Source organism: Muscardinus avellanarius, assembly GCF_963383645.1.
Source record: "Muscardinus avellanarius genome assembly, chromosome: 3".
NCBI lineage: Eukaryota > Metazoa > Chordata > Mammalia > Rodentia > Gliridae > Muscardinus > Muscardinus avellanarius.
The window spans coordinates 145222434-145236790 of NC_137788.1; the positions used below are offsets into that span (position 1 = coordinate 145222434).

The 14357-nt window shown below is 40.3% G+C and overlaps 1 protein-coding gene across 1 annotated transcript in view; it reads right to left on the reverse strand.

Moving 5' to 3' along the window:
• LOC308260840 (endophilin-A3) overlaps positions 1–14357 on the reverse strand; it is a gene marked incomplete at both ends in the record, with an annotated part of 376419 nt that overhangs the window by 24836 nt on the left and 337226 nt on the right. The window contains 2 exons of the mRNA XM_080692395.1: positions 5211–5339; positions 9055–9182. Of these exons, the coding sequence (XP_080548521.1) occupies positions 5211–5339; positions 9055–9182 (257 nt within the window). The remainder of the gene's footprint in view (positions 1–5210; positions 5340–9054; positions 9183–14357) is intronic.

The following is a 14357-nucleotide window of genomic DNA, read 5'->3' on the forward strand; positions in this document are numbered from 1 at the left end:
ATTTCCCTATATCCTAGCCAGCCTTTATTGTTGTTTGGATTCTTGATGACTGCCATTCTAATTTGGGTTAAATGGGATCTGTGCAGTTCTGATTTCTATCTCCCTGATTGCTAATGACATTGAACATTTTTTTCATATATTTATTGACCATTTTTATTTCTTTTGAGAAATGCCTATTCAGTTTAATTGCTACTTTTCGATAAGATGACATTTTTAGTATTAAGTATTTTAAGCTCTTTGTATATTCTAGATATTAGTCTTCAGTCAGAGTAGCTGGTAAAGATCTTATCCTATTATGTAGGCTCTCTCTTTAGACTCTTGATGGCTTACTTTGAATAACAGAAATTTTGTAATTTAATGCTATCTCATTTATTAATTCCTTTTTAAATTTCCTGAGCTTTGGAGGTCTCAATTGAGGAATTTTCTACCTACGCCTATATGTTGGAGTGTTGGTCCTATACCTTCCTCTAGTTGTTTCAAAGTCTCTGGTCTAATTTCCACATCTTTGATCCATATTGAATTGACTCCTGTTCAGGGTAAGAGGTTGGGGTTTAATTCTATTTTTTTAACAAGTAGATAGCGAGTTTTTCCAACACCATTTGTTGAAAGGCTGTCTTTTCCTCAACATCTTTGAGCACCTCTGTTAAAAATCAACTGGCTATAAGTGTGTGGATTTGTTTCTACATCTTCTGTTCCATTTCATTGTTCTATGTGTCTGTTTTTATACCAATACCATACTGTTTAAACTGGTTCCTTTTTTTTTTTTTTTTGGTACTGGTGTTCCTGGAAACCCTTCTACCTCTGGGCTACACTCCCAGACAAATATATATATATATATATATACACACACACATACACACACACACACACACACACACATATATATATATATACACACACACACACACACACATATATATATATATATATATATATATATATATAATTTTTTTTTTTTGGTGGTACTGGGGGTAGACCCCAGAGGCCTTCTACCTCTGGGCTATACTCCCAGACCTATTTTATATTTTTATTTGGAAACAGGGTCTCATTAAGTTGCTGAGAGCCCCACTAAGTAGCTGAGCCTGGCTTTGAACCTGTGCGATCTTCCTGTCTCAACCTCCCAAGTGTGGGGATTACAAGTGTGCGCCACCACGCCCGGATATTTTTTTTTTTTTTTAAATTTGGAAACAGGGTCTCTTAAGCCAGCGAGGCAGGCTTTGAACATTCGCAATCCTCCTGTCTCTGCCTCCCAAGTGCGGGGATTACAAGTGTGCACAACCACGCCCGACCATACTGTTTCTATTACCATAGCTCTAGTATAATCTGAAGACAGGTACTGTGATACTTTCTACATTGTTCTTATTGCTGAGAATTGTGTAGGTTATTTTGAGTCTTTTGTTTTTCCATATGAAATTTGCAATTGATATTTCTAGATCTGTGAAGAATGACACTTATATCTTAATAGAAATTACATTGAATCTGTAGATTACTTTTGGTAGACTAGGCATTTTGATAATATTTAGTCTGCCTATCTAAGAGCATGGGAGATCGCCCCATCTTCTAGAATCTCCTTCAATTTCTTTAGTGTTTTGTAATTTTAATTGTAGAGGTCTTTTACCTCCTTTTTAAGATTTAATCCTAGGTATTTTATTGATTTTGAGGTATTGTGAATGGAATTGTTTTCTGGATTTCTTTATCAGTGGATTCATAATTGGTGTATAAAAGAGCTATTAATTTTTGGACACTGGTTTTGTATCTTGCTTTTTTTGCTGAATTTTAAATTAGTTCTATAAATCTTTTGGTTCCGTTTTGGGGTCTTCTAAGTATAGAATCATAATCTGCAAATAGAGATAATCTGTTTTTTGTTTCTTATTTGTATTCCTTTGAATTCCTTCTCTTGCCTTATCACTCTGGCTAGAGTTTCAAGTATATTTAAAAGGAGCCGTAATAGTAGGCATCATTGTCTTGTTCCTGATTTTAAAGAGAATTCTTGCCATTTTTCCCCGTTCAATATGATGTTGGCTTTGGGTTTATTATATATTTCCTTCATGATGTTAATCTAAATTCCTTCTAATTCCTCCAATTTTCTGCAGTGTTTTTTTTTTTTTTTGAACATGAATGTGTTTTGGATATTGTCATATGCTTTCTCAGCATCTATTGAGATGGTCATGTGATTTTTGTCCTTAGTTCTATTTATGTGATGAATTACACGTATTGATCTGTGTATGTTGAACCAGCCTTGCATCCCTGGAATGCAACCAACTTGGCCATGGTATAAAATTTTCTTGATATGGTTTTGGATGCATATTACTAGTAATCTGTTTAGAATTTTTGCATTATGTTCATCAAGGATATTGGTCTGTAATTTATTTTTGAGGGATCTTTCTTCAGTTTGGGTATTAAAGTGATACTTGCTTCATAGGAGGAGTTTAAAAGAACTCTCTCTTTCTTTGTATTTCACAGAATATTTTGTGAAGGATTGTGTTTAGTTCTAGGTTTTATGGAATTCAGCTGAGAATTTATCTGGACCCGAACTTTTCTTTTTCTTTGATGCAAGGCTTTTTTTTTTTATTGCAGTTTCTCTCTCTGCTTGCTATTGGTGAATTAGGGTTTCTTCTTGCTCCAATGTAGGTAGGTTGCACATGTCTATAAATCGGTCATTTTCTTCTATGGTTTCTAGTTTATTGGAGTATAAATTTTCAAATTAGTTTTTTCTGGTGATTCTCTGATTTTCCCTGCTGTCTATGGTGATGTCTCTTTTTTCATTTCTTATTTTAATAATTTGAATTGATTCTCTTTTTCTTTACAATAGGCTGGCTAAGAGTTTCAATATTGTCTTTCTTTTAAAAACCAGTGTTTTGTTTTGTTAATATTTTGTGTTGTTTTGTTGTTGCTATTGTTCTCTATTTCATTGATTTCTGCTCCGATGTGAATTATTCCCTGCCTTCTATTGGCTTTGGGATTAATGTATTCCTGTTTTGTTATTATTGTTGAGAACCTTCAGGTGTATTCTTAGGTCATTTATTTGTTATCTGTTTTTCTTATGTGAGCACTCAATGTCATAAATTTTTCTCTTAAAATTAATTTCCAAGTTTCTCGTAGATTTTGGTATGTTGTTTCTCTATCTTTGTTTAATCTTGGGATTTTTAAAATTTCTCTTCTTATTTCTTCTACGATTTAGCCCTAGTTAAAAGCTGAGAAGTGCGTAGTGATTCTTGTTGTTTTCTTCCTTAATATCACTTGTCCTTTTGCACTTGGTGCATTTAAGATTCTCTCCTTGACCTCCATGTTGGTTATTTTGATTATTATGTGGTGTGGAGAAGTTGTTCTTTGCACTATTAGGAGAAAAATTAGACATGCGGCCCTTGATATTTACTGATCATTTTGCCAGAAAAACTTTCTTTTCTTGCCAGAAGGTGGCAGAGAGAGTTCAGTTTAAACCCTACCTCACCTCCTTGGTATTTTTTTTTAATATATATATTTTAAGAGCAAATAATATTTACAACCTGAAACTTTTAACCTTTCAAAATATATTAATTTTCAGGCCGGGCGTAGTGGTACACGCTTGTAATCCCCGCGCTTGGGAGGCAGAGACAGGAGGATCGCGCAGGTTCGTAGTCAGCTTCGCTGGCTTAAGAGACCCTGTTTCCAAATAAATAAAAAATATAAAGTAGGTCTGGGAATGTAGCCCGGAGGTAGGAGGGCTTTCAGGAACCCTAGTACCATCAAAAAAAAAATTACACACACACACACACACACACACACACACACACACACATATATGTTAATTTTCAGGATTTATTATTTAATAGATTTATTAGGACCCCTCTAATAATTGCTATTGATAATTACTATTGATATCTATGCTACATAGTTTGAATAAAATATATTTTGCTGTAATAAAGGATTATGAATTTGTCTGGAAGCTAGGATATGTGCTATGAGATCTACAAAAATGAGTTCGCAATAAAATGTTTAGTGAAAGACATTTTTAAAAAACAAAAATAAAGACGGGCGTGGTGGTGCACGCTTGTAATCCCCACACTTGGGAGGCAGAGACAGGAGGATCGCACATGTTCAAAGCCAGCCTGCTGGCTTAAGAGACCCTGTTTCCAAATAAAAATATAAAAATAGGTCTGGGAGTGTAGCCCAGAGGTAGAAGGGTTTCCAGGAACCCCAGTACCACCAAAAATAAAAAATAAAAACAAAAAAAAATAAAAACTTTATATGCCACCAATTGACAGAAATCCCAATTTTCAGTATGAAAATATAGTTTGTAAGGCAGTATTTGACTTTGTACCTTGTGCTATAATGTGCTTGTGTATAAAAGGAAGGGCTGCATTCAGTGATGACCAACGTCACTTCTTCTACACCTACACTGAGTGTATTGTTTTAGAAATGAGGGTAAGAAAGACATGTGCCTCACCTATGAATGTGTGCTAAGTAGTCACAAAACTGTCTGTAAAACCTATGCTTTCTGGCCCTCTATCAACCTCACCATCTGTCTTTAAAAAGAATAGTCTCTCGAGAAAGCTAAGCTGGCCATGGCTTCAGCCCGTAAGAAAACACTAAATTCACTATGGTTTGTTTAAAATGGCACATCATTGAAAATGATTGTAGTTCCTGCAGAGGTGGCTTATTTTGAAAAGGAAGGAACCCCTGCTGAGTCCCCAGGGTTTGAGTTCCCAGGGGAAGACTACCAGCTAAAGAAGAGCAAAGGGACAATTCATAAGCAGGGCTGAAGATTACGGAGGGCTGGGAGACAGGCTCCTTGTAGGACCAGGTAGTGGGCCTGGTAAGGGAGCTGGGTCTAATGGCCTTTGCTGGAGCCCTCCTTCCCCTAACTCAGTTTCCAGGAAAGTGTTCCCTGAGTTAGGACGGCAAATCATCTAATTCTCTCAATGATTAATCTCCCCAAAAGCCTGGTTCTAAACACCTGGGGAAGAGAAATATTTAATATAATATTAAAGTTGAGTTTTTTCTCAATGGAAATTAGATCTGTTTTTCAGAATCTTTTGTAGGTGGAAGGACACAGAAACTTTAGACACCTGTGGCTTCATATCTACAGATTCATCTTTTGCACAGTGTCTGTGTGCTGGGAATCCGGCTGTTCAGCCTATCAGGTGAGGCCTGGGGCATTATGGCACCAGCTGTCAGCTCCTGGCAATGGACTTACCACTCACCTTCCCACTGCAAATGCTAACTCTTACCTTTCACAGGACATTGGATCGTCACGTTTGCTCCAAGGGCCACCTCCACAGTGCCTCCCACCACAACGGACAGATGGCTGCGTTCTGGCTTGGTGATGTTTCTTTTAGTAGACAAGATGACAGGTGCCTCTTAATTCAAAGGGAACAGGAAGGCATGTTAGGTTCAGGCCTTTACCCTTTGTAAACCATACTTCAGTCTGTACAAATCAGTTGCCCACTGGATATTTTGGTTTTATAAAAAAAAAAGTAAGGGTAATTCTTTAAAAATTTGAAAAGAATTCAGAAGATCAGAAGAAGCAAAGAAGAAATGAGACATGAATATTATCTCTGCAATGCAACCCTGAATGAGTTGAAGCAGGACCAAAACACACCAAGGCTTGTGACCACTTGGCATTTTCTGGAAGGAGGGATGTGAGATATTGGGGTAGGGGCTGATGAGACTGGGCCAAAGGTCCTGATGCACCTTGCCATCCCTTGGCAAGAGTTATCCTAGCTGGGGAAACCTCTAGAAACCTTGTTATATTGCACTAAGAATAAGACAAGGTTTCATTCCATTAAGAATTTACCACACTTGATGCTTCTGGCTAAGAAGATTAGAGGTACCCATGTCTTGATAACCACAAAGATCATCAGTGCAGGAGGGATTTTCAATACAAACCTGGTAGCCAGGCCTGGTGGCGTACGCTTATAATCCTAGTGCTTGGGAGGCTGAGACAGGAGAATCACGTGGGTTCGAAGCCAGCCTCAGCTACTTAGTGAGGCTCTCAGCAACTTAGTGAGACCCTGTTTCTAAATAAAGTATAAAATAGGTCTGGGAGTACAGCCCAGAGGTAGAAAAGCCCCTGGGTTCCACGCCTAGTACCACCAAAAAAAACAACCAAACAAACAATCAATATAAACCTGGTGCCTAAAACATTCCTTATAAAGTTTTTCTGTGTATAGAAAATACAGAGCCAGGCTGACATGTCCATTCCAGAATAACACTAGGCTGCAGCATCCATGCAACGCTAAACTGGAGATAGACCAGGTAGGCCAGAGACCGTAATATTTGTAGAGTCTCTTTAAACTATATGTATGTACACTTGAGCAAAATCTTCCTCTTGGACTTTAGTTGGAATCCCATAAAAGAACTGAGATAGCTCTCTTAGATTCCTTCTAACTTGCACTTTTCTTACCCAAATATGGTTCAGAGTCTTCTTACCCTACTTAAACTCAACTTAAAACAGAAAAGCTGCTACAGAGTCCTACCTAAAATATTATTTACACCTGTCTATACTGCAAGAAGTCTCAAAGGAGAAAACATCTTAAGTGGCCCATTTCTGAGACTAGATGATGTCATTACAAGTAAGCTGTCTGCAAGAAAAGCTCAAACATAGCATTTTAATTAATATGAAGCAAATACCTGCATTAAACCTTCATGGAAAAATGATAAAAACAAAGTTATAAAGAGTCAAGAATCCAGCCGAAGATTTTTACTTCCTTAGTTTTTGATGGTTAGCAGATTAATTTACTAATGCATTCAGGAAACGCTTTTTTTTTTTTTTTTGGTGGTCCTGGGGATGGAACCCAGGGGCCTTCTACCTCCGGGCGACACTCCCAGACCTATTTTATATTTTTATTTGGAAACAGGGTCTCTTAAGCCAGCTGAGGCTGGCTTTGAACCTGTGCGATCCTCCTGTCTCAGGCTCCCAAGCTTGGGGATTATAAGCGTGCGTCACCACGCCCGGCCAGGAAACACTTTTTATACCTAAGATGGACAATGGGAATTAAGAGCTGGGGCTGCTGGGAGACACCACGACTGCACAGGGTGGTGGGTGTGGCAATCCGTAAAGGTTGGTTGTCATAGGTCTCAGTACACATGGGATCAGGGCAGGCAGCATCCCTGAGGGAACATCCCACAGAAAACTGCTCCGGCAGGTAGCACTATGACAACAGCTCCCTGCTCTAATGATCCTGCATGAGCTCCTGGGGGAGGGAGGATGGGAAAGACTGTACTTCCCAACCTGTTTATAGCCACACAGTCACTGCATGAGAGAACAATGACGTTCAGATAGCCAGCCTGGTAACATGTACCCTGGGAAAGAGAATTGAGAAATGGTTTGGGCACCAATTGTTTTACTCTTCCTAGACGCACAGGTGAGGGAAATCTGTCTGTCCTGAGAAGTGACGAGATGGGATGCTTTGGCTGGGAGGGGCTTTGGTTATGACCACTTACCCTCAGGCTCCTGAGAACCTCACACCAGCTCAACCAGGAATTTGGGTTATTGCGGTGTGGGCGTATGGGGAAACATGAGATCTGAAGGAGGGCTAGTCTTTCCTGCCTTGGAACTGATGCCTCTGGGGAGAGGGTTATGTTCACAGGACAGAAGAATCCAAGAGAAAAACCAAAGCCCGAAGGCTCTGCCTTGGGAAGGAGGCCAGAGAAAGGGCTCAGAACCTTCACACTATACTTTTAAGATCAACAGGTCCAGCCTCCTTAGTGAGCAAATGTGAATAAAGTGCCTACCACACAGCTCCACATGGAGATGACCAGATGCTGGACTCCGCTCCCTGACATGGTCCCCTTCTCATCCTAGTCCACTTGAGCCGCAGACTCCAGAGACCTCACAGCAAGGAGTGGAAACAGCTCTCTGCCTTTACTGTTTAGTCCCAGAATGGGAGCTTGCCACAAGGAAGCACTGCATAGAACTTTACCATCTAAAAGTGTCTCTTCAGCCGGGCGTGGTGGTGCACACTTGTAATCCCAGCATTCAGGAGGCAGAGACTGAAGATCGTAGTTCAGACAGCCTCAGCTACTTAGTGAGGCCCTTTGCAACTCAGTGCGATGCTGTTTCAAAAATAAAAATACTGGCCGGGCGTGGTGGCGCACGCTTGTAATCCCCGCGTTTGGGAGGCGGAGACGAGAGGATCGCGCAGGTTCGAAGCCAGCCATGCTGGCTTAAGAGACCCTGTTTCCACATAAAAAAAGTATTTAAAAAATAGGTCTGGGAGTGTAGCCCGTGGGAGTGTAGCCCGGAGGTAGAAGGGCTTCCAGGAACCCCAGTACCACCAAAAAAAAAAATAAATAAAATTAAAAATAAATAAATAAATAAATAAATGTGTCCCTTCATGATAAAAAATCACATTGTAATATCCAAATGACATGGTCCAGTTCCTGTGAAAACATACACTAATGTGAAACCATAACAGGATCAGCAGGCATGCTACCGGGAGACTCATGCCACCTCTAAAGGATCACTAATCTCTTTCCTTGACTGGTAGAACTTTAAAAAAAAAAGGAAACCACATAATAATAACACCACCAATGAACTCTGCCTCATTAATCCCCAGTTCACTGACCATGAGCACTAGAACAGAGTCTCCAGAGCGCAGTCCTTGGCCAGCAGCTCCAGCCTATCCCATGAGCATATTAAAAATGTCAGTCCTCAAGCCAGGTGCAGCGATGCGCACCTATAATCCCAGTACTGAGGAGCTGAGAAAGGAGGATCACAGGTTCAAGGCCAACCTCAGAGACTTAGTGAGGCCCTCAGCAACATAGCAAGACCTTGTTTCAAAATAAAAAAAAACAATATATGGCTGTGGGTGTAGCTTTGAGGTAGAGTGCCTCTGGGTTCAGTTCATAGTACCAAACACACACACACACACACACACACACACACACACACACACACACACACAGCCAGTTCTCAGACTCATCCCAATCCTGAGGCAGAGGTGGAGTCCAGCAACCTGTGTCAAGGAGCCCTCTAGTGACAGTGATGCAGCTCAGGTTTGAGCACTGATGCTCTGGAGTTTAATACTGAAAACAAAAGTAGACACTGTAGGTCTCAACCATGGGCATTACCTGCATACAGCACAGAAGAACTCTCCACGTCTGAACCGAGGGGAGTAGCCACCGAACATGCATAGATCCCTTGTTCTTTCCTTGTAGGATTTCGTATCTGTAGTCTCCCGGTTCCATCCAAAATTATCCTGTAGAATAGTTAAAAGGAGTCTGCATTCAAGCAACATTTTTTTTTCTTTTTTGGTACTGGGGATTGAACCCAAGGTCATTCTACCTCTGAGTTACATCCCTGCCACAGCCCTATTTTATTTTGAAACAGGGTTTCACTAAGTTGTTGAGGGTTTCATTAAGTTGCTGAGGCTGGCTTTGAACCTATGATCCTCCTGTCTCAGCCTCTCAATACTGGGATTACAGATGTACACCACCCAGCTCAAGGACCATATTTAACTCCTCTAGGGCCACAGAAAGTTACAGAGAAAGAAAAACAAAATTATAGGCCTTGTGTTAGCAGGGATCCCAAAAGATGGTCTAATCCAGCATCCTGTCTATAGACAGAAAAATGTAGACCAGGAGCGTAGGAAAGTCTGTCCTCTTGCCTTAGGTTTGTAGAACAGTTATATCTGGATGAAACCTGGGCGCCCAGGCAGCCCATCTCATCTCACATGAGAGCAGACTTTTCTAGATGGACTGGATGCTTACTCTACCACATTTAAAAAAAATAGCAACTCTTTGAACTTGCTGGATATAAAACCCTCATTTTCTACCATATCCTAACAAGCTGCAGGTGCGGCTCTTCACTGTGGCACCGGCAGGCTTTGGTGAGGGCTGTTCCACAGGGAGTCACTACCTCACCACCGCTGTGTGAAGATGGTCAAGGTTACCCTGCTCAGGCTGCGGTGTACGTTGGGTTTGGACCATGCAGTTAAGAGTTGGAGATGAACTGCACGAGTTCCTTATCATTTCCCAGTTATTGCTATTCCTAGAAACTGACATACAAAGCCCACTTTAAGAACCAGAGGTGATCAAGTATATACTAACTATATAATTATTCAGAGAAGCAAAAAAGAGTATTTGTTCTACTTTTATTATTTTGTTTTCTTAACGGTTTGCATCTGCTTCTAAATCTGGATTAGCTTTATATGTATTATTTATTTACCCATTCCACTTTATAAATTTTTTTAGCAATATGGACTATTCTGATTGTGTGTGTGTGTGTGTGTGTGTGTGTGTGTGTGTGTGTGTGTTTCACCTGGGTTGGAACCCAGTGGCATTCTACCCCCAAGCTACACCCTCAGCACTATTTTACATTTTATTTTATTTATTTTTGATCAGAGTCTCACTTATTTGGGGAGGACCATGGTGAGGTGCTGAGGTTGGCCATGAACCTGTGATTATCCTGTCTTAGCCTGCCAAGTACTGAGATTACAGCTGAACGTCCCTGCGTCCAGCTCTAGCCTGACCTCTCAGCACTGCGTTTCTTCACGAACTGAGCTGGGCCACTTCTTCATTCCTTGTCATTTCCTATCTCTCACCCTATGCATCAGCCATAACGTACCTGTTTCTGTAACATTCCATGATCTGTCATCATACTGACTGTATATATTACTCATTCTACCTGAAATGGCCATCTCCCTTTTTGGAAAACCTCACCCTACACTCACTGAGCCCTGGATCAAATGTAATTCCCAACACCTTCAGTCCCCTCTGGACTCTTTCTTTTTTGGTTCATATATTTATTTGTTACATATGTATATAACAAATAAGCATATTTGTTATATATAGGTAAACATATATGTATATTTATATATATGTATATTTCTTTCCACTAGATTGTGATCTTTTTAAAGTTAGGGCCATATCTTATTCACAGCCATCCATTCCCAGTGCTTGGTACGGTAGCTGGATATAGCAAGTCCCTCAAACCTTTAATGACTAAGTGTGTAAATGATTAGATAGACCAGAGCAATGGAAGACTAGAGGTAGAGAGGGTGGGGTTTTGGGTACACAAAGCCCACACATTGGGCAGGAGTCAGAACCATGGATATTGCCAGGTATAACGGCCCACACTTGTAATCCCAGTACTTGGGAGACTGAGATAGGGGAGGATCGCAGGTTTTCCGCCAGCCTCAGCTACTTAGGGAGACCCTGCTTCAAATTAAAGAATAAAATATAGGGCTGGAGGTGTAATTCAGAGGTAGAATGCTCCTGGGTTCAATCCCACAATCCCACAGATGTATTGCAGGTTTCAGGACCACAGGTGGCCTTGCTGTCAGTGGGGCCGGAGTCAGAACCATGTCCATTTTCACTGTGAAATTCCACAGTATACATTCACAAACATATCAAAGTCAATCATTAAGCCAAATGTGAGAAGGAGGGAGGGGGAGGGAATAGGGTGGGAATTGGGGACGGGCTAAATGAGTGATGTGTGCATGAGAAGCCACAGGGACCTGAGGTCACTGAGCACCCCTGAACCTTATCTGCCAACTGGGGCGACAGAGGTATTGAAGCTGGGTCAGTCTTGGGCTCGAGAGGCAGCAGGTGGGGTTCCTGGCAGGTCTGACCTGGGCCGCTGCTGTTCAGCCTCACTGTTGACCTAAAGTGACAGCACAGCTGGCTTTTCTATGAACGGCACTGCTAGCAGCACACCCACAGACTCCCTTTCTGCTGCCACTACTCAGCGGGCATCCAAACCGTGTTCTGCACCTGCATGGCTTTCTGTCCTTGCACAGAGGGTCTCAGAAACATGATCCCATGTCTGAAGCACTTCAGCTGAAACTCTTCATGAAATTTAAAAAAAATATCTCAAGGGTGAGAGCCTTTGTTACATAAAGAAACTTAAACATAAATTGGAAATAACTGGGTACATATCAGAGAAAAAACTATGAAAATAAAAATGGATCCGAGTCTCTTAAATTTTTTAATCAAAACTCTTATTAGATAGATGGAACTGCTTCAGTTTTGACCTCTCAAGTATGCAGAAGCACATCTGTGCAGGAGATACCATATCAAAACCTCTACATGTATTTATTATGGCAACGGGAATTGAACCCATGGGCATTCTACCTCTGAGCTATACTCCAAGCCATTTTTATTTTTATTTTGAAACAGGGTCTCACTAGGTTGCTAAGAAGCTCCCTCTGGTACTGAGGCTAGCCTCAAACTTGTGATCCTTCTGTCTGAGCCTTCCAACTACTGGGGTCGCAGGTGTGCCCCACCATGTCTGGATATTTTTAATGAACAAAACGAGCTGGCCAGCTCTAGGGGAACAACTGATAGTATTTGCCAATGATAAAATTTGAGCTTTTGAGTGAAAAATAGAATTTTGGGAAACTAGTATCCACTTTAGTGAGATTGACAGCTTCCCAAAACTTAAGCTTTTTTGATGATAATATTGAAGAATATGTGCATTTTATATTATGAAATGAAATATGTTAACATTTGGAAGATCCATATAACTTAATGAGCCAACAATGAATGGTGTTATGAAATCATGCATGGATGAAAAATCTATTGAGTGTAAGATAAACCAATAGAGTTTTACTGAACAGAGGCCAGCCTTTTATTTTGGGGGGTGTGTGGTCCTAGGAATTGAACCCAGGGCATTCTATTCTAAGTTATAACCCTAAACATTTTTATTTATCTATTTTTTATTTTGAAATAGAGTCTCACTGATATGCCGAGGCTGACCTCAAACCTGAGATCCTCCTGTTTCATCCACCCAAGTACAAACATGCATCACCAAGCCTGGCTAAGGCCAGTATTTCATAAATGTGATTTCAGATTCTACATTCCAACTAATTCTGAGAAACTACCATTTATCAAGTTTTAGTATTAAAGGAGAATATCCACAATTATCCGAAAGGGTATTAATTTTTATTTTATTTTTTTGTGGTACTGGGGATTGAATCCGGCGCACTGTACCTCCAAGCTACATCCCCAGCCCTATTTTCGTCTTTTTTAATTTTTGAAACAGGGTCTCACTGAGTTGTGAAGGGCCTTGCTAAGTAGCTGAGGCTGTCCGTGAACTGCGATCCTCCAGTCTCAGCCTCCCAAATGATGGGATTACAAGTCTGCGCCGCCACCACGGGCAGCTTCTGAAAAGTGTATTAAAATATTCTTTTTTATCTGTATGAGGCAAACTTTTTTTTACCTTGTATTTCAAATAAACAGATGAGGAAGCATTTATAAGATCCATGTATATATGTGATTATTTTATGTTTTTGGTTATAGTGGGTATTGAACCAAGAGCCTCACATATGCTAGGCAAGTACTCTGCCACTTAGCTATACCCCAGCCTCTTTTATTTCCTATGCTGAGACAGTGTATTGCCAAGTTACCCACGGTGGCCTTAAACTTTTGATCCTTCTACCTCACTCTCTCCAGTAGCTGAGAACACAGACAGATGCTACCATACCCTGCTAAAAATGTCTCTACGTCAGATACTAAAGAAAATTTCAAAGACAGAAAGTTGCCAATAATTTGGGGTATTGCTTTTTAAAAAGTTTGTTATTTGTAATAGCTTGTAATGGGCTTGCTATTGTTTTTTTTGAACTGGACTATCAGAGATATTCTAAATGTTTCTTGGTTTTAATTTCTAAGCTAAAAACTAATAGATATACCTCACAGGAACAAGAATTACTTGGGTTCTTCAATCAATCATTTTTAAATTTAAAGGGTCCTAAGACCAAAAGGTTTGAGAACCACTAAGTTTCAAGGTTTATTACACTTCTAAAATTTCATTGCATAACTGTGTTCAGAATTCTAGGATTAAAAAAATTAGACTTTTGCCGGGCGTGGTGGTGCATGCTTGTAATCCCCGTGCTTGGGAGGAGGAGACAGGAGGATCGCGCAGGTTCGAAGCCAGCCATGCTGGCTAAAGAGACCCTGTTTTCAAATTAAAATATAAAAAAAAATAGGTCTGGGAGTGTAGCCCGGAGGTAGAAGGGTTTCCAGGAACCCCAGTACAACCAAAAAAAAAAAAAAAATAGACTTTTTTCTACCTTTTCATTTTAAGATTTCATCTCTTTCTTTTCTCTCTCTCTCTCTCCTCTCTCTCTCTCTTTCTCTCTCTCTCTCTCTCTCTCTCTCTCTCTCTCTCTCTCTCTCTCTGTCTTTCTCAGCACAAAGAACAAGATAAATATAAAACCTGCATTTTAAAAGTACTTTACAGTTTACAAACCAATTGAATACCTGCTGTTTGGTTTGGGTCTCATAACAATCCCTAAAGGCTAAAAAGGTGCAAACTGCATTCAAAAATGTAAAGTAAAAGAAAGCCCAGTGTCTGTAGCCCTGTGTATAAAGGGCAAGGCTTGAAGATAATAAAGAATGCAAAAATGGGAGTTAGTATCCATTATCCATTATTT